The sequence below is a fragment of the Lytechinus variegatus genome, chromosome 1 (genome assembly GCF_018143015.1).
Source record: "Lytechinus variegatus isolate NC3 chromosome 1, Lvar_3.0, whole genome shotgun sequence".
NCBI lineage: Eukaryota > Metazoa > Echinodermata > Echinoidea > Temnopleuroida > Toxopneustidae > Lytechinus > Lytechinus variegatus.
The window spans coordinates 77137174-77158433 of record NC_054740.1 but is presented as its reverse complement, the minus strand read 5'-3'; the positions used below and the strand labels follow the sequence as shown (position 1 = coordinate 77158433).

At 38.0% G+C, this 21260-nt stretch overlaps 1 protein-coding gene across 1 annotated transcript in view; it reads right to left on the bottom strand.

Moving 5' to 3' along the window:
* Window positions 1-17155, bottom strand: part of LOC121423683 (ubiquitin-conjugating enzyme E2 E1-like) — a 41910-nt gene extending 24755 nt beyond the window's left edge. Inside the window, exons 1-3 of the mRNA XM_041619115.1 lie at window positions 17016-17155; window positions 16187-16423; window positions 13269-13319 (exon numbers count right to left, since the gene is read on the bottom strand). Of these exons, the coding sequence (XP_041475049.1) occupies window positions 13269-13319; window positions 16187-16395 (260 nt within the window). The 5' untranslated portion in view covers window positions 16396-16423; window positions 17016-17155. The remainder of the gene's footprint in view (window positions 1-13268; window positions 13320-16186; window positions 16424-17015) is intronic.
* Between the last annotated feature and the right edge of the window lie 4105 nt (window positions 17156-21260).

Below are 21260 nucleotides of genomic sequence, written 5' to 3'. Positions count from 1 at the left end.
CTTCTGATTGGACAACAGGGCCGGCTCTGTTGCGGGGCATGAATGGGAGCGCTTAGCCCACTTTCGTTTTACACATGCGATCTTAACCCCGTACTATTGCTCTTAGCACCGCAATTGGTGGGATAACCCTGCTTTTTTGCAGGGCCAAATAATCCCGTACTATAGGTGGGGTTAGCCCACTTTGCAAAAACGCTGTGTAAAACGAAAGTGGGCTAAGCTTAACCCCGTACTATAGGTGGGGCTAAATTGCCATTTAGCCCCACCAATAGTACGGGGTTAAGGAAATTTTAGCCTGTCTAAAAAGAGTCTTAGCGAACTATTGCAATGATTGCATCTCCATTACAAATAATCTTGAGATTGTTCAGATCGGGATAATTTGCCGGATCAGAAATAGCGCAATGATTTGGAAACTCAGGTTGGCTGATGGTCCTTTTGTGGCATGTAATGAGTTGAAATCCTTCTCAAAGGCTGCCCCAATCTCATGCTAATGTGTACTGGACTATAATTGTTGTGATTAATAACCACGCTTTTTTGTTATATGCTACTGTTTCATTTTAGAGAATAGGGGTCTACAATGTCAGCATGTGTAAAAAATCTTTAAGACAAACTGAAAGGGAAGCTTCGGGCTGAAATCATAATAAATAGAGTAAAATTTCATCAAAATCTGATGACAAATAGCGAAGTTATTGAATTTTAAAGTTTAGCAACATATTGTGAAAACAGTTATACATGTATGCACGTTGTCATGAATATTCATTAAATGGGCGGATGGTCCACATCCTCACTTTCCCTTTTCCTATGTTATTACATGAAAAAATAATTGTTTCAATTTTTCATACATGTGTGAATGACATGTCTCCCTTGTAATGAAACAAGTTGCAGCAATTAATCTAGTGTACCTTAATTATCAGTTGTTATTCCAATATTTTTGGTTCTTAAAGAAACAAAATTGAATTAACCGAATTTCATATAACAAAATACAAAAGAATAAGTGGGGATATGACATTAGTTTGCTCATTGAATATTCATGCAGACATGCCTAAAACTGTTTCACCAGAATAATGCAAATCTTCACTTCGCTATTTGTCATCAGAATTTGATGAAATGGTCAGCATTCTGCTCTGTGAATTTTACTCTATTAACATGTATTTTATAGATATAAATATTTTCAGCCCAGAGCATCCCTTTAATACTAGACCAAATGTCGAATATCTGAAAACATTATATTTTAAGTAAATTTACCACCCCTACCCCTCCTGACACCCGTTCCAAACAGTAGCCACAGAATGATTTCAACATGTACAAGTACATTATCCCCCCCCAAAAAAAAGAAGAAAACTAGTGATTTTGTTTTCTTTTTTTTAAGATATTGTAACAAATGCCAAGTTTGAATCAGAAGAATTCTTTCCAATATTACCATCACATACAGTAGGCATTTACAACCATCTCATTATCCACATGAATTTGCATGTAAAGGGACCTTAATGTACATATTTACGTCTACATGTACTAGTGTCTGTCATGTCATTGCATGTTTTACTATGAAATGTAGAGAGTTTAATGAATAAACATGCATCTTCATTTAAAAGTTCAAAACATTTCAAGAGGAAATACATGTATTTAATTCTTTTTTTTTCGAAAAGAGAAGCAACACTTTCATGTAGTAATACCAGTTGTTACAAAATACACTGCACTTTCAATAAAAGACCATGTGATCTCTCATAATGAGAATTAGGTCTTCTAGAGAGCACATCATGTTGACAAGATAGTAAGCCTACTTAAAGACCATATTTCACTATTCGATCACTCAGAAAAGATTGCTTTGCAAGAGATCTGTAACAAGATCACGATGTCAACAGCTCCATGTACAGCTGATAGCATGATGGGTGATTATTGCACACACTACGGTACCCATCAATGTTCATGTACATGTATACTATGTGCATACCCTGACCACACTGCACGAAAAGAAGGCTAATTGTCTCGAGCTTTCCTATTCCTACATGTATTTATCTCCAACTTTCATAACATGTAGGAGTACAGTTTCTTTCTACACGTACCTCCATGGTTTTACGTAACAGATAATGCACACTCTATGCATTTCTTATCTCACCAATATTCAAATGTGTATTTCAGACGTGTATGTACATGTACACGAGCAGTTTCATATTTTCTTTCATTCAAATAAAAACCCGGAATCAATATTTAACAAGTGAGTATGTGACTACAGGGAATATTTTTGCTTTACAAATTTGATAAGCATTTATGGTCATAAGAGAAAAGCTCCAAACTAAGTAATGTACAGTAAATATGCTATACAAAAGACTTTAAGTATAGCAGTCTTTCAAAAATGTGGAGCAAATTGCGATGCAATACCAGGAAAATTATTCCCTGGACTAAAATAAGTACTAAAATAAACACTATTCACATCTTTCTTTTTTTTTTTGGGGGGGGGGTGGGGCTTCTTAAAGCTTGCAGTGATCCCACAATGTTCATCATATACATGTAGTCATTGGCTTTTAAAACATTCCCACAAAACCCATCTTCATTTATTTCCTATTGACAATTAAAACAGATTAAATTCAATGATCAATTAAATGCATATCCCATCAGAATGTGTATTTATGCCACTGTGCAAACATCACTGCAGACAAATAGTGTTAAACACATTTGCATGTATAGCATACATGTAGCCATATAGGGTCTGTTCAATGTTAATTTTCAAATTTAAACAGAAACATGGATCATGACTAAATTTGAAAACACAACATGGAACAAAAACACTATCAGGGGTGCACCGTTCAATGTCGAAAATATAAAGCTGATTTTACGTTGATTGTCTATAAACTTCCCATTCTTGTTTGATCCATAACAAGAAAGGTCAATTCTGACATGTGCTCGTGTATGGCCTGACTCAGATGGATTCAGTGATTTCGGGACCTATCCTTCTCTGATTCAGGGAGCTCCCCGAATAGAGCAAATGGGTCCAGAAAAGGTCCCAATTCAGCACAGAATGGCAAAACGATTTTAGCCATCCTGATTAAAGCCAAATAACACCCAAATATTGGTAAGAATCAAGCCAAAGGTGCCAGAATCAAGCCCAATGTGACCCCATTGCTCTGATTACAGCCGAATGATGACCCAAAATGTTGACCGGAGTCGGAACGAATATGGCCCCGATTGATACGGATAGGTCAGAGTCTGCCCAGAATACTCCAATGCCTCCCCTAATCCAACTGACTGTCATCTGAGTACACACGCAGTACATGTATGTAACCCGAATGAAATTTGTTGTGGTCACTTTCGGAGTACATGTATTTTAGAGGTTATTTGGCTGGTTTTGAACATGAGCTGAATTCCTCCGGGAATGTTCACGAATCCCTCCCAAATTTAGTTGCATTTGCGGCGGGAGAACAGAATACTCCCAAAACCATACGAGTATTCTGATGGATTCTCCACTGATTCTGTTCCGGTGTAACCTGAGCTTAACTATTAGTGAATTACCACCAAGACTCCTATTATCTTTTCTCACACATGAAAATGGACCTAAATGGCACATAAGCCCCATCTATAGTAAGGGGTTATTAAAGCTCAGTCCATTTTATTTTTTTTTCTTTGAAAAAACAAAACAAAAAGAAACAAGTGCACACCTACATGTAGTTACCAATAAAACATTTCCATTTATTTGAATGCATGATAAAAGAGCGTAGGTAACGTGGCCGGGGATCGAACCCAAGATTTTCAATGTACATGTAGGCCTATAGCCAGGCACCCTAGACCATTCGGCCACGGCACCTCTACACTCTATACATTCTCTGTTCTCCATATTGCACAGTATTGTCAAATATTTTTTTTTTTTCAATACTTGACATACAAGTGTAGCTATAGAATATTAACCATGGTGATGATGAATGGACATCAGCTATTGCTGGACTTCATGGTCAGCGATTATCCCCTATTAAGAGCAGTATTAACAAGAATAATCACATGTACTTTGATGGCCATTAGAACCATGTGACTGTACATGCATACAGATTTTCATTCACACACCAGAAGCATGTACCATGTAACATCATTTGAATGTGTTTACGATTGTGGTCTTCTTTAAACTTCCCACAGAACCACGATTCTGGAGAAACAACCATCGAAAACTAGGGGGCTTTTTGCAAGTTTACAATCAGCATTTTGAATTGATGTACAAATGACCAAGGATGCAACCATTTGTTAACTACATGTAATTGATGTAAACATGTTTTAAAATGCTGATACATGTATAGTCTGGGCTGAAACAAAGAAGCATCAGCTCCACAACATATTTAAGCTTTATATTTTTCTAGTTTATACAGTCCCCGGGGGGGGCCACTTCCATTCACGAGTGGATACCATGCGCGACCATGGGGTCTCGAAAAGCACCCTAAACACGTAATTTCCATATTCTGAAAATGCACCCCTTAACAAGTATTGGTGTGTGAAACGTCACCCTTTACAAGTATTGGAAACAAAACGATACTCTTGGCAAATATTCCCTGAAATGGACCCCTAAACAAGTACAGGAATGTTTTATTGTTACGGGTCCTTCGGTCGTCGGCTTTACCTTATTTGGTTTAGTACGAACCCATCTTCTACACCTCGCGCAAATAGGACTCTAAACTCGTAGTGTTGGGGCAAAAAGGACATCCTTTATAAAACATTTTAATTTTGTTTTATCATCCCCGCAAATTCGACCCTATACACATAATTTTTCTAGCGAAATTGATACCCTTTTTTCATTATTTTTGTGTTTTTCACACCCTTATCACGTTACGTGCCCTATCGCGAAAAGGACATCCTTTTTACGTGTTTTTTGGTCGCGCATGGTATCCACTCGTCAATGTAAGTGGCCCCCCCGGGTACAGTCCATTTTCAATTGGTCTATAAATGCCAATCCGTCCAATTTATACCAACTTGTCTATCACTTGATCTAACATCACTTGTCCAATATCTACATGGTATAACTGCCATTTCATTAACTCACCATTTTGTCTTGTAACCAGTTGGTCCAATTGCTATTTAATCCATATACCACTTGGTCTCATTGGACGAGTTAGATGAAAATAAGATGGACATTACACCAACTGGTTACGACACGAAATGGTCATAGACGAACTATTGATTAGACAAAGTGATAATTGGACCAAATGGATGTTAGTCAAAATATTGGATGGGATGGCATTAGACCAAATGAAGGTAGGCCATGTGATAAGTGGACGAGTTAGCAATAGACACATGACATTTGCAATTTACTGTGTTTTTTATGTATATGATTTTTGAAAATCATTACTAGACTGTCCTATGTCTTTAATATCTTTAATACAAAAGCTAGAATCTAAATTCTCTAAATATGATGTCACTACATCAAGATAAAATTAAATAACCGAAGTGATCTTGTTTCAGATTCCCACCCTTATCCTATAAAACAGCCTCTATCATCTACAATGTAGCAAAAATAACTTCACTATTTTAGACTTCAATCCAACCAGCAACAGGGGCTTTCAATATCGAGAGAGGCACACAAATATGTCTTTATTGCCAAGCATATACAAGTTTAATAGATAAATCCCATCATTAAATTACCAGTGCTAATAAAGCATGATGTCCTTCTCTGCGAACATGCAAGCAGACAAAAAGGTGCTTAGCAGAATTAAACAATACAAATTACTACCTAACAGGTGATGCTTCTGGGTTTATGTTCCGCTATGCTTATTGAACTTACTCCCTCTGGAAATACTCTAATGACAGTCTGCCTGTGAGGTATGTCAACAATACCCTGTTCAGCGACACACACTAACTATTACACACAGACTGCTGGTACATTTATACAGTGTGCAGTCACTTTGGGGGCATGGCTTAAATATCTGTGTATGATGTGTGTACAAACATTGCCACATTGTGAAATTGAGCTGGCAAGATATGGCCTTGTGATCTTCCAAGCTCTATTTTCATCCTGAATAAATGAATTAATCATTGTAATAAGCTATTTTTCCTAATGGGGTGGAACAAGGGAGCAGCACACATATCTACATGTACTAAAGACATTTAAAACAAGCTAACAATATATGTGCAACATTATAGATAAGTACTGGTCTTTAAACAGCCAAAAACAAAAGTAACCACCTCCATTTAAACCTATCATCATCATGCCATCTGTTGGTCATGTTTGATTATCTAAAGTAACTAATTAGTCACTACAATCAATTAATATGAGGCATAATAAGACTCCAGGAGAGAGAAGAGGAACATCAAATATCAAATAGGCTCTTTGTGACATTCAGCATCCTACCATAATGTTTACATTAAAATTTGCCTTGCCCCCCCCCCCTTCTTACACTCAAATCCGTTACATAACCAAATAATGATGCTGATTAAAATAGAAGAAATCTGTTTCAAAGCACTGTTGTTTAATTTTCCAAAAATGATTATTGTTCCATAGAATACAAAAAAGAATACAATTTTCATATCTAGTTCAAAAGTATCCCCCCCCCTGCAACCACTCTGCTCTTTGCAATTCCTGAGTCTGTCTAAAAAATATTATCTGTGAATAAACATTTATGAAAGTCTTACCACAAAATTGAAAACATGATAGTAACTTTTAGAGTCAATATTCCCCCGAACAGGATAGAAACACGGTCAACAGAAAGATGATCATGCACTGGGTGCATGATTCAATCTTTGATTTAATATCTCTACTCGAAATGATGCTATGTCCACTAAAAGCAATAAGGCCGAGTGCGACGGATTTGCACATGTACAGCAAGACCAAAAAAAAACCGTGCAACAATTGTTTCATGTGGCAACTTCTCCAAATCCTAATACATCTATCCTACTGTAGGAGCATACCACTGACTTCATGCCGATTCTGTCACCTCAGAGAAGCTACAGTGTACATGTGTACAGAATATGTACATGTATATTGCCAATTTTTGAAGGGAAATCTGTCAGGTGGATTTTGGCAGGACTAGTATGATGTTGATTTATATCGCGCTCTCACAAAAGATAATTGTTTCTCAGCGCTCTACACACTGATTTGAAACAGAAAGATTATTGATTTAATAGCAGAGTTTTCAGATTTTTCTTGAATGCGTACTTTCAAAGATATGTGTTTTCACACTGCACTTATTTTCCTTAACCCCGGGAAATAGGTGGGGCTAGGGGGGATCCCCACCAACTTCTCGGGGTTAAGCTTAGCCCACTTCATTTCACGCTATGTTTTAGCAAAGTGGGCTAGCAGCACGGTTTGTATAGTACTATCTGGCCCTGCAAAAAAAGCAGGGTTAGCCAGCTTATTGCAGGGATAAGAGATGCAGTGTGAAACGAAACCGGGCTAAGGAAAAGTGGGGCTATGCATTAGCCAATCACAGAAGTCGAAATTTCCCGCATTCACTACATGTAGCTCGCAGCTTTAGTGCACAGTTTGTCCCATCACAAGAAAGGTCAATTTTGGCACCTGCTGGTACTGCGAGAGCAAATTAAAGACATTTAAAATCTTGATCGTGTTCAATGTCGCATTCACTCTGCTGGAGGTCGTAAAATCTGAGCTGATCGTATAATTTAAAAGCGCATCTTTTTCAACGTTTCAATTATCCTCCAAATTATGATTTGAAAGATGTTTACTTTTACAACCGGGAATGGAGGGTATTGAACACACCCTTTGTTTCTCATTACTTATATATACTGCGTTTTGTAATCAAGTTTTCAATCATGATTCATGATGCGCTTAAATTTGGAAACTGACACTGAACACACCCCATGTGTGATTTCTCCTTAACAAGCTGACATGTGCATCACATGTGCAATGGATGATATCTATCTAGTGGTTTCTTCATGCTTGTAAATATCTACATGTACATGTACATGCAGCAATGGCAAAATTTGTCATTCATGAATGAACTACATTATTCTGATTCATGTTTTGGGGTAATACTTGTTGCTTTGAAGTTCTAATCAATTAATTAATTTTAAGCTGTAATCAGTGAAAGACCATTTGGCAACTCAGTGACAATACAGCACACTGTACATGTACATATATGCATACATGTACTGTATCTTGTCAGCTCCCTTTTCATTTGCCTGGGTACACAATTTTCATAATACAGTCTCGAATTGTTAAACTTTGGTAGAATGTCTTTACCCTCAAACACAGGCCACAGAATCAGGTTTGTAGTGACATTTCAAGAGTAAATATTGCACAACGGTATTGAAGATGCAAAAACAAGCATTGAGAATATGAGAAGGAGCTCATATGCCATGAATACAGGCACCTTGTACTCACATTGTATTCTCAAATTCTGCTTGTAATAAATAATAATAATAATACACTTTTTTAAACAGTGTACCGAAGTGATTCATACAGTATAATATTCAAACACAACATACATGTATACAGGTACATGTAGGCCCTACAATCTTGAAGTCACATCGTCTTTTCTTGTCACTGTAAAAATTAAAAGGTTTTTCTTTATTTTAATGTTCGAGCTTTATAGGCCTACAGAACAACTGTGCATGTACAGACAAATTTTTGATTGTACATGTAATTCAAGCAGGAGATTTGCCTTGAAGCCATTACATGTTCATGAATATGCACATCAATCAATTATGTAACATGATTTGCGATAAGTCTACAATCAGGTGTTGGACATTCAAAATACATTGTAGACCCTCAATAAGTAACTACATATACATGTAGGGTCTGCTTTTATCCTTCAATCTCAGAGTACCCAATTTCAGGTACATGTACAGTATCTGTCATTTTCATGACATGGTATACACATGTATTACATGGAGGCATACATTGTAAAGGCCTACTCATATTTAGGATGTTGAAATAAAGAAATGCATGTATGTGTACACTTCTTGATATTGGTAATTTTGATACCCTTTTCACTGTCTAAATTCATACCGTGTTTACAGTACACCTACCTTGACTCCCTGGTCTAACCAGCCAGGTAAGTCTGACTCGCCTTTTTATCTGCGTGTAAACGCGATTACCTTGCATCACGAGCCGGAGCCGAGTCGCCTTTTTGCTCCGCTAAAATACTAGGATCACACCTTCAAGCCAGATCAGAAGTTGCAATTTTTCACTGTGTAAACACAAAGTCGAGTCTGCCCAGGTGTAACAACTTCCAGTTTAAGCATGCGTTTCATGACGTAATATTGTCCGTTCATGTGAGCTGCATACATGATTACCGGTAAAGACATACTGTTTTAGTAATATTCCCAAAATGTGTCGAGGAAAAATAGATGAAACAGATAACAACCTACCAGCTTTAATTTCAGTTCTTCATTTCGTGGGCATGCCTATTCTGGCCCGCAGACCATTATGGGTGTCTGCATAATTTTATCCACTGATCTGTGTATTTGTCTTGCAAGGCTAGCCGAGTGTGATTTGCAAGCTGGATTATCCGCAGGCCAAAACTTTTCCACGAGGCGGGTCTGCCCCGCAAGTGGGTGTAGCTTGTAAATGTGGCATTATTGATCTGTTCAAATTTTCAGCCTGAAGTACCCCCTAGCCAATGACTAGAACATGGACCCTACTAGTGGCTACAGTGTAGAGCATGTGGAATGCCTTTGACAGTCTTGCCTGCATTAAGGCCAACGCATACCAATGCACACCTCACCTTATGACTGTTCGCGATCACATTTTGGAACCAATCACACTTTGCTCATTTTCTAAAAATGTGAATGGAGCATATCGTTTTATTTGAGGTTAAAATTAATTGAAAGAATACTAATATAACCATTTTGAAAGATTGCGAACATTTATTTTGGAGTAACGGCCAAATTAGTTTCAAATCGCAGCCAATCGTACGACTGCTATGACGTCATTACGACTAGATAAATCAAATTTGCTTTATTCTAAGAAGGACGATGGCATAGTCACAGATTTGAACATACATGTAGGTATTTGTATGATGATTTCGAACATTACAAAGTAAGATATTCCAAGTCTAAATATTAGCATCAAATTCTACAACACTTCCTACATGTACTCTGAAATCGGGTCGCAGACCGATCGTAAGATGTGGGTTGCCTTCATGCAATTCAATTTAGCAGCAGTGCTGACTCTGAAAACAATACACTTTTCATATATTGTAGGATCTTCTAACCCCGTACTATCCTTGACCCCGTACTATTTTTTTTTACACACGCCAAATTTTCTGCCTAAACCCCCCCCCCCGAGACCCCTTCTGAGCGATGTGATGTGCTCTGAGACCGGTCTCGGGGTGCCCCAAGATGGCTTTGGATTTGGTGTAAATGCAAACCTGCCCGAGACAGGTTTGCTTGATGTGCTGCACGTGGAACGATTATCAAATCAACAAATACAGCGCGCGCTTGGTGCCCTGCCAAACTTATCTCAGACCCCGTACGACTAAGTATTTGTTTTTTCTTTTTACACACGCCAAATTTTCTGCCTAAACCCCCCCCCCCCGAGACCCCTTCTGAGCGATGTGATGTGCTCTGAGACCGGTCTCAGGGTGCCCCAAGATGGCTTTGGATTTGGTGTAAATGCAAACCTGCCCGAGACAGGTTTGCTTGATGTGCTGCACGTGGAACGATTATCAAATCAACAAATACAGCGCGCGCTTGGCGCCCTGCCAAACTTATCTCAGACCCCGTACGACTAAGTATTTGTTTTTTCTTTTTATACACGCCAAATTTTCTGCCTAAACCCCCCCCCCCCCCGAGACCCCTTCTGAGCGATGTGATGTGCTCTGAGACCGGTCTCGGGGTGCCCCAAGATGGCTTTGGATTTGGTGTAAATGCAAACCTGCCCGAGACAGGTTTGCTTGATGTGCTGCACGTGGAACGATTATCAAATCAACAAATACAGCGCGCGCTTGGTGCCCTGCCAAACTTATCTCAGACCCCGTACGACTAAGTATTTGTTTTTTCTTTTTACACACGCCAAATTTTCTGCCTACGCCCCCCCCCCGAGACCCCTACTGAGCAATGTGATGTGCTCTGAGACCGGTCTCGGGGTGCCCCGAGATGGCTTTGGTGTAAACGCAAACCTGCCCGAGACAGGTTCACTTGATGTGCTACACGTGGAACAATTATCAAAACAACAAATACAGCATGCGCTTAGCGCCCTGCCAAACATATCTCAGACAGCAAAGTCGGTGTAAAAGCACAGAAAGCTGTCTCGGGTGCCCCGAGACTTGTTACAAATCTGATGTAATAGGGGGTCAAAAATTTAGGTCAACTTTTTGGAAACCAGTCTCGGGGCAACCCGAGATTGGTCTCGGATAGGAACTCATGTTATGTTAAACACCGTTCTCACTACCATCATAAACTTGTTTACTGAAAACTAGTTTAACGTGTAATGAGAATGGTCAAAGCGGTCTTGGAAGCGATCTTAACTGGTTCAGAAAACCACCTCACGATGTAGTTTTGAAGATCGCTTTGCCTCGTTAAACTGGTTTTGGCTTAAGTGAGGACACAACCATTCTTTGATAAACAATCTTCGCACATTTTGAGCGCACTACTCCACACACTGTATGTGGAATACATGTACTTACGCTGTGGTTTCAAATTTCGCGCAAAAAAAAATGTAACCCCACTGAGAGTGTTCCCATAGCAACAAGATCGCTTTACGTGAAGTGGTTTTGAAAACCACTTTGGGGTGATCACATAGGAACGCTAGCAAAGCGATCTTCCAAACCGGTTTCCTGAACAGGTTTCCAGTAAACCAGTTCTACATGTAGAAAGTATAATGAGAATGGTAGATGGGAGGCAAGTCAGGCAACTCTGTTAGAAACATGCGACTGTATTTGCGTGCAGATAATCATTTCACCAGAAGCATGTACCAAATGATGTCATTTTAACTTGTTTATGATCGTAGTCTTATTTATATACTTCCCCAGAAACCGTGATTCTGGAGAAACAACTTATTTTAACACACCATTTTGTAAGTTTACGATCAGTGTTCTACAACGTTGTTTGAATGAAAATACATGTAAGCATGGACACAACAATGTTTAAACTATAAATCACATACATGAAAACGCTAATTCTGACCTGAATTTGGAAGCATGACCACGCCTTTAGATGAATAATTTTTCACAAACACACACAGTATTCATTTGATAATCCAATCCTACATTTATTGACCTGAAATGACCTTTGACCTTCGCCTAGAGAATTGAAATTTCATCATCTAATTGCTGATGTACCTGACAATTATAGAGATTCATGAAATAGGAACTAATACTTTCAATATTCTTTAATATTGGAAAAATTAACCTTGGTTAAGATTGAAGTTGACGGCATTGTCGCACAGGCAAGAATGGATCAAAAGTATGCCAAAACCCATTACTCAAACTTTTGTAAGGTCAAATTTGGTTCTAAGGGTAATCCCACCTGTTGACTTCAAGAACAGCATTTTAAAAGACCGATGACTTCAACAAAATGCTATTTTATGATTTTATTTTATAATTACATATTTTTCATACTCCAATAAATTCCCCCCAAAATCAAGAACTTTCAGAGTAATATCAGCAATGAAAACAACAAAAATCGAACAAAGTAGAAGTTTGTGCCCGGGATATTAACAATTTGCGATATTCCATACCACTATTAAAGCAGATCTGATAGGAAATTAGGAATGCACCCATTTCAATAGTACCAGCCTGATTTAACCCCATGTGATAAGCGAAGGACAAGATAGAGTGGTTTAAATAGGTGTTTCAACAATAAAAACCTTCTTATTTGGCATCAGTTCCTGGAGTAACAAGATAAAGCCAGATTCTAATTTGGTTCGGGAAGTTGTTAATGATGCATTAAATGTAGTACATTTTGTAGGCATAACAGGTATCAGTGAACAGAAATTTATCCATAATTTGAGTAATATTAAAGGATACATTACCTGAGATTCCAGTAATAACACACATAAATTATCACCGGTATACAAAATATGGCCATATTTAAACATCTTTCACAATGATTGAGCTCTAAAATAGCGCAAACTGTCAGAAAATGCTGAAATTAGCCATTTTTTTAAGTAGGTATAGAATTGTGTGTCTTTTTTTTCATGATCTCTTTAATATGTTATGTCGGCATGCAGATGACACAAGGGCTTCTAATGTCCAGTTACTTATTTGAAATTTGCAAAAGAAATTGATCCGAACCAACGCTTCTAGAGACAAAAATAGTAAATACTGCTACTGTATTTCACTTCTGTCATAAAGAGGTGCCTACATGTATGTCAAAAACCCAGAAAAATGAACACTTACCTGCAATTAGGTGGTGGATCGAGGGTTATTTCTGCGAGTTCCTTCTGGATCCTGCATGAAATAGAAAATGACAAAAGAAAACAAACTTATATAATACATGTATTTGAATCCCTCTATTATCTAATAAACAAAACTTGAAGATTCCAGGCAATGTCACTGAATTTCAGGAAATGTTATTTTTTTAGCTGGGGAAACACTGGGTCTCATCTCACATGGTGTTATCCATTAACTTACATGTATGCCCAATAGCCCATCCATTTTACCAAATTTCTAGCTAGGGCCTTAAGCTTTACCCATGGCAATTAATAACCTCTTGATTTTTTACACTTGTATACATGTACTGGTGCGTACTATTCAAAATGGTTATGAATGAGATATTCATTAGACAACTTAAAATACATGTACAAAAAAATGAAAATTAAGGCCTGAATTAATTCAAGGTCATAGCCCTGGATGCCCTTTGATTGGCCTCATTGGCTTTTGAGATTGCCTGTGCCTTTTTTTTTTACTTTTCCATTTGTGCTGTAGAAATGTTAGCTAGAAAGAAATTCAAGGCCTATTTTGCAGATATCACATGAGAAATAAGTTTAAACTAACACAAGGAAGAAAATTACTACATGTATACCTGTTGGCCTAAAAGTGCAAGGTGATCTGTCATGAAGTGTAAGACTACATGTACCCAATAAAAATTATTTGTCAAGACACTACAGATAGCATGTTTAGTATGTGGTGTTTTCATACTGAAGGCGAAGTGGAGTTACGGTACTCCGGAATAACCTGGATTGAGTTGATACACTTGTACTGCGGAACGACATAACACCCCCTTTCAAACTGGCAAGCTCCGCAGGGGGTGTACCCGCAGTTGTTTCTGTGGTTTCCAAGCGAGTTCACGCCATACATGCGGAAATGAATGAAGTTGCGCGCGATATAGACGTTGCAGACTAACTCTGTTTGTAACCCTCTTCTCGAAGAAGGTTGAGTAGTCCGCTTTGAATCTGGATTGAAATAATCCTAGAATTTTCATATTGCCCTCCAAAGTGAAGTAACTCAGTCTGGACTCCAGAGTTAGTCCAATTCGGCTGTCAGTATGAAAGTGGTACTGGTATACATGTAAGTATTTTAATGTAAATGTAGTGGAATACAGATGGGATGCTTGCCCCCCCCCCCTAAAAAAATCATGACAAAGAAAACAGAGAAAAGGAAAGAGATAAAGGCGACATACATAAGGGTTCGACATTACGTAGCAGTGGCCCGGGGTAACCAAAAATGAGAGTCAGGCCAACAAAGCCCAAACTTACACGTAGTGGCCTGATTAGGATACCAAAGTTTTGATAAATTATGTTTTCTTTTGCTTTAGGGCAGCCAAATTTGTTTTGCAGGCCATCCCAAAAATGAAATTGATGATCTTGGTGGACTGATCGGGCCACCAAGAAAAAAAAAAAGCGCAGAGCCGTGCATACATCTCACATGTACATGTAGGGTCTAAATGTACAATATGTAGGCCCTACATGTATATTACTTTCTCAACATCGAAATTTGATTTTTAAATATTCAAATATCTAAATGTTTGCTTGCTCACAACTTTTTAGAATAAATTTTGCCCAATACGCCATGTTCAGTTTTTTGGCTCTTTCACCACTGGTTTAAAGAATGAGGAAATAGGCCTAGGTCTTCTTCTTGAGAGGACTTATTAGGCCAGGGTTTCAAATGTAATGTTCCACACTGATGAATATTTGTTTGTTAATCATCCTACATGTACATGAGGATTTCTCAGAAAGCATTATGGATCTTAAATGGCTTTGCTTATTACCGGTATATGAGAAAAATCAAAACAAAGGCAAAAAGAAAGTGCAGCTACACGTAAGCCAGCCACAGGTCTTAAAATTTGTAAGAAAGTATGGTATGTACATGTAAATGTGAAAAAGTGCATGGAAAATTACCTTTTCACATAAAAAATCACATAAATCAAGTTTACCAGCCCTTCCCATGGGGTTAACTAGAACAAAAATCTGATATAACATCAAAAAATTGTATTATTTCATTAACAGGCAATTCTAGGAAAATGGAGGCAAACATTGTCTGGAAGGGAACCACTGATCCTACTAATTGTTCAAAGTTAGAACCATTTTATCGATTTGGGGGCTACGACCATTACCGGGCACCTCGGTGCCCCCATCGCTCCTGTCAACAATTTACAATGTGTCAGGATGGGTCGCCTTCCACTATATACGACATACATCTTCAACAAGACTATTCACTATGGCCATGGGGCCGGGCAAGGCTTTAGGCTAATACAAATTCTGTTTTGTAAATATTATCCATACAAAAGTGCATAAAAGAATTCAAACTGAATACGAAATAGAAATAACTATGGAACAAAAGAAACGTCTTGTGATTAGTTCATCACTCTCGCCCTGTGTGAGTCACTCTTTCAAGATTTCAATCCACACAAAAAAATCGCAAACCCCGACTCACGGCATCGAGTAAGGAGGGCTCAATCTGCTGTGCCGTGCACCGTGCATGCTGTACACAGCGTGTGCGAGTTATAAGCTTCTGATCGGAAAATTGCGATTTTCTCGCTTATGGTAACATATATCCTGATATAAATGGAAAATTGCGATCTATATTAGTGAATGGGACACAAAAACATATACATATTGGATATTCAGGGTCTAATTTTCGAGAGATAACAGTTTTTAGCTTATATGCAAATTAGGTAGCTCGCCAGTAAGTGGAGCGGTGAAGTGGACTTTACATACACATCATGTCAATGGCTGTTTTCTGATTAATGCTATTGATCGCATAGTGCTACGGCACGGTACGCACACTAAAATCGCCTCCGATTGTTCACGGCATGCTGACTGTAAATACAATTTTAAATCGGTATCAACTAAAGAGGGGAGAAATTATTGGCAAACCTTTTAGCGCTTGAGCTAAGCGGGCCCTTGGAACCTGGTTTGCCCAAAGAATGGTTCGGTTTTCCTCTATCCTGTGAAGGTCCACCTCGTCGACCACCACTGCCAGCCGAAGATGGTCGACTGCTCGTCGTAGTCGATGAGCTTGGAGCAGCTGGATTTGAAGGTGTTGTTCCTGACGGCTGGCTCTCAGTCGCTCGATTATTCGGCATTTTGCCTTTTAATAGCCTGCAAACAATCCTGTAAAAAGACAGAATAAAACTATTAAATACAGTCTAGATCTAAATGTTCCCTGTAAAAAAACTCGTTCTTGGTTGTCTCAGACCCCAAGGCGATTGATAAATAAAGGCGATGATCACTTTTTTTTACAACTTTTTGGATTCGTGATTTCTCCCTCTCCAATTTTTCAGAGGCAGATCCGCAGATCGGAGGCTCCAACTCAAAATAAAGTGCTCACATTCTTCCTACTCTAAAACAAACTCACAAGTTCGATCAAAGAAAAAAAATCAAAAGAACTGTCCGCAAGCATGTATACAATCAATACAAATACATATATCACATAATAATCTTAAGAATTTGGTATCAATCTAAATCCCAAATCATGATTGTATTTGTAAAATGAAAAGTGGAGATCGAGATCTATTCCTTCGCTTCGTCTCTCGCTCACACACAGACAGATCAGAAAAAAACGTTTCATTTTGGTTGCTTCCTCTCTCTTGCACAAAAATCACGCGATGTCTGAACAAAGATTGCGTTTCTTCGAAACAAAATACAGGATAATGTGTCGATCAATTCGGAAATTAATTGCTCAGTGGCAAAAGATATTAAATACCTGATTAAAGATTGATTGAAGACGATATATTCCGCAAAATATTTCCAAATAAATATCCGCAACACTAATTCCGTGTGGAGAAAGAGCAATCGCGATCCCACGCAGGAAAAAAACACTGCTGTGCATACACACACAGCGCATATCCGGCGAGCCATGTGCCATTATTTCCTCCGTACACACCCCTCCGGATAATGATTCGTTAATTTTGTGTGAATGATTGTCAGTTTATTATCTTGGTTCTTCAGTGTATATAGTACCTAACCAATCCTCCCGGGGGAAACGTAATTTTAGCCCCCATTCCTATACGACATTTTATCCAAAAGATAAGGCTAGGGTATTATTTTCTCTAACAGACGAGGCCTATTATTTTCTCCGTTATCTTTACAGACAATAATTAATTATCTTCAGCTGTGATATTGAGACCCGATAGGATTTCCCCGGTAGATTTTCAAAGTCAATGATATACATGTTACAGCTTGCAGTATGAGAGATTTTTTTTCAGCATGTTAAAAAAAATTAACTTAAATATTTCATTTTAATTCAATATTATGAATTGAAATCTTATCTTGCAAATTTGTTTAAAATGAAAGGTCATGTGTTATTGGTGGGATATTGGTTTCTGGTAGTCAATTATTGATCGGGTATAGTATTCCGATTGGGCAGTGATTGTGATTTTCTCCACGGTGGGGAGGGGGGGTGTCCTAAATGAATAAAAAAAAAAACGATTAGCTAACTGAGGAAGTCTAGTCCAGAAAAAAAATAAGTGATCTAGGGAACCTCAAACTACATGTAATCGCAATATACATTTTTTTCCACCACAATTCCACCACAAAATGACACAGGCCTACTAAAATCCAAGTGGTGGAAAGACGTCTATTTCGTTTAAATACAAAATGACTGCCATCGTGAGAATTTTCATGATTATTGGTAGGCCTAGAAGAACAAACCTGTGTGTGTGTGTGTATTTGAGTTTTGTCAGACGTGTATCAATCAGATATGATTATTTACATCTGGGACCGACCTTTAACGTCACCATCCGAAAGACGTGACCAGGGCTCGAACCTCGAACCTCTGCATCAATTTGTAACTTCCCCACAGCTTGGATTACAGGCGCACGCCACAACGCCCTTATCTGACCATAACTTTCAAAGACCTTAAAAGTCAACGGTCAACTAGTTAATATTGACTTTCAAGGTATCCTGATATTCTAGAGTGTATAAATTTTGACCTTTCACCCTTGAAAGCTGGCAAATGTCAATGACCTTAAAATCTTAGAATATTAGCATGACTGGTTTATTATAAACACGCCTTTAGTGTAAACATTATATTTCATTTCAGCACAATGCATTTCCACGAAGTCCCTTAAAAACGCATAATAACATTCCAGAAAAAAATCTTAATGGAGCATGGAAAGACGTTTAATTTGCATAAAGGCTGCCATCGTGAGTTTTTCATGAATAGTAGTACAAACACTGGTCTGAATATATAACACTTAATTATCATCGCATTAAACTTTCACCAGTATGACCACCGCTGTATCCTACCATAAGCTTTGTTTTGAAATGAGGAAGGAAGTCAGATTTGACCCCTGCATGCTGACCTCTTGAGGTCAATGACCTAAATGATCATTGAAAACTTAAAGATAATTGACCGCGAAATATTAGAAAATCGGATGTATTGCATCATTATTTCGTTAGATAATAATAGGTCACGCAAATAGTTGTTTAATTTTTGCATGTACGGTCCCTCTATAATTTCAAGAGAAAAGTAGGCCTATTGAAAGTTGTGAGCTTTGATCCCGAGGGCTTTAAGGTCAATTAATACAGAAAAGATGTATAGTTTGCATATATCCAAAATGGCTTGAAATTTTACATGATTATTGGTAGAATTTGAGCCACTGATGGCCTGATCATAACAATTCTAAAATTTCAGAGATTTCTTCAGTGTAACGACTTGTCAATTGGAATGCAAGTTAAGTTTTTCCTTCTAAGATCAAACATGAAAATTCTCACGATGGCAGCTATCTTGGATTTATGCAAATTGGACGCCTTTCCATCACTTTGATTTTTGGAGGACTTTCAGCCATAGGCGGCGGAAGCGGGGGGGACAGGGGGGACGTGTCCCCCCCCCTAAATTTGTTGTTGATGACCTTTTTTTTTTTTTTTTTTTTTTTTGCTTGTCAATTTATTTTCGTACGTCCCCCTTAAAATTTTGGGGTTGAAAACCTTTTTTTTTTTTTTTTGCTTGTCAAATTTTTTTGGGTTGTCCCTCCTAAAATTTGTGGCTTCCGCCGCCAATGCTTTCAGCATGTTTTTGGGACTGAATATCGGTGAAAAAATCTATTGCAATTTGTTTGTGGCAAAACCGTGTTTTTCCTGGACTATTTGTTATTCCGAAACACGTAAATGATATTGCAGTCCAAAAATGAATGGCCGAATACGTTGGAGAGGATAGGGCCAAGCCAATTTGTGGCGTTTTTCCTAAGTTTCTTTGATCCGAAAAGGAAACAGGGGTTGTAATTCGGAAGGTCCGTTTTTTCCGATAGTGCGAAATGAAGTAATGGTTTGTCTTAACGAAATCATAATATAATCATAATGAATTACAACAGACCACTTGGAACAATAAATATTCATCGTGCCTGTAACATATTTTATTCCTGCCGCTTAGGTTACTGCCCCTTTGACAGAAATATGCTTCGGTTACGACCCTTTTGGCGGAAAAACACGTCGTTTTAATGATGTGCCAAAAGGTTTTTGCTTTACCTAAAACTAAATATTCTGTACTTTAATCAAAATATTCGATTTAGTATAGTTTAAAACCCCGGTGTAAACCATATTCATTGAAATTATATGTCGAGATTGACTGTTGAACAATCGAAGGATCAGATACAAACAGACCTACAATACAAGAAAAGAACAAACTTTAAAACCTTTATCTCAGAATGATAAAAAAAAACCGGCTAGGGACTTTTCGGCAAAGGGCCGAATTGTTTTGTTATACACTTTCGGTAACAAAAGGATGCTTAGAATGTCCCGTTTAAGGTCTAAATCGAAAAAAAAATCAGCTCGCGCTTCGCGCTTGCATCATCACGGTTGCATAACACTTTTTACCTGAGAAAACTCTGCACTGAAAACTAAGGTTTGCTGATTTCTGCAATTGACTTTAACACAGGGCAAAAACTCCAGTAAAAACAACCCGAGTTGCTCAGGTAAAAAGTTTTATGCAACGGGCCCCATGGTGGTATCCTACTATCGTTATCTTCTTCATGACGTTTTACAGTGCGAGTCAGAAAAATATTACACTTTTTAAATTAAGTATTTTTCAAGAAAATGTGAGACTCAGAGAGAATGGATGGATAGAGTATATATCTCTTTGTCACTTGGTAAATTTGTTTACTTGGATAAAGCTTCCCGCCTTCAACAAGTTCAATCTTCCACATGTTGCTCTGATGATGCGCTGCTGCAAGTCATCCAGATCTGCAGGTGTGGTGCTGTACACTTTTGACTTCAATCACATAATTCTTCTTTATTTGTCGACTGATTTTGACACTTCGCATGGCCATGCATGGCAGCAATGCTACATCGAGCTCAGAAGTGCATCAATAGAAATGGACAACATGTGGAAGATTGGCGGTGGGAAGCTTTGTCTAAGTTGTGGCCAAAATGACAATGAAAAGGAACTTTTCAGTGAAGATGATTTATTGATTTACTGGTTCTCTTGTTTATTTTTCTTGATCAATAAACATACGCGTATAAACTTTACGCACATTGTTTGTGTGAATGCTTTTGTCTCTGTTTCAGCAGGTACATGTGATCACCTGACTTGGCGCAAATGGGTTTTGACACTTTTCAAACAATTGCTGTTGTGCACTCAACCATGACAACAACACTGAAACTAATTTTACCAATTGACAAAGGAATATTTACTCTATCTATCCTTACATGCTAGAATTTCTCTCTAAATCCCACATTTTCTTGGAAAATACTATTTCATCTCCGCTTCACGCTCGCATTAATGTGTCTAAGATTCTTTATATTAACAGTGCTAAAAAAAGTTCGGTTTTAAAGGGATGGTCCGGGCTGGAAATATTTATATCTGAATGAATAGATTAAAATTCATAAAAGACAATGCTAAAATTTCATCAAAATCGGATAACAAATAACGAAGTTATTGAATTTTAAAGTTTATCAATATTTTGTGAAAACAGGTAAACATCGTCATGAATATTTCTTAGTTGGACTGATG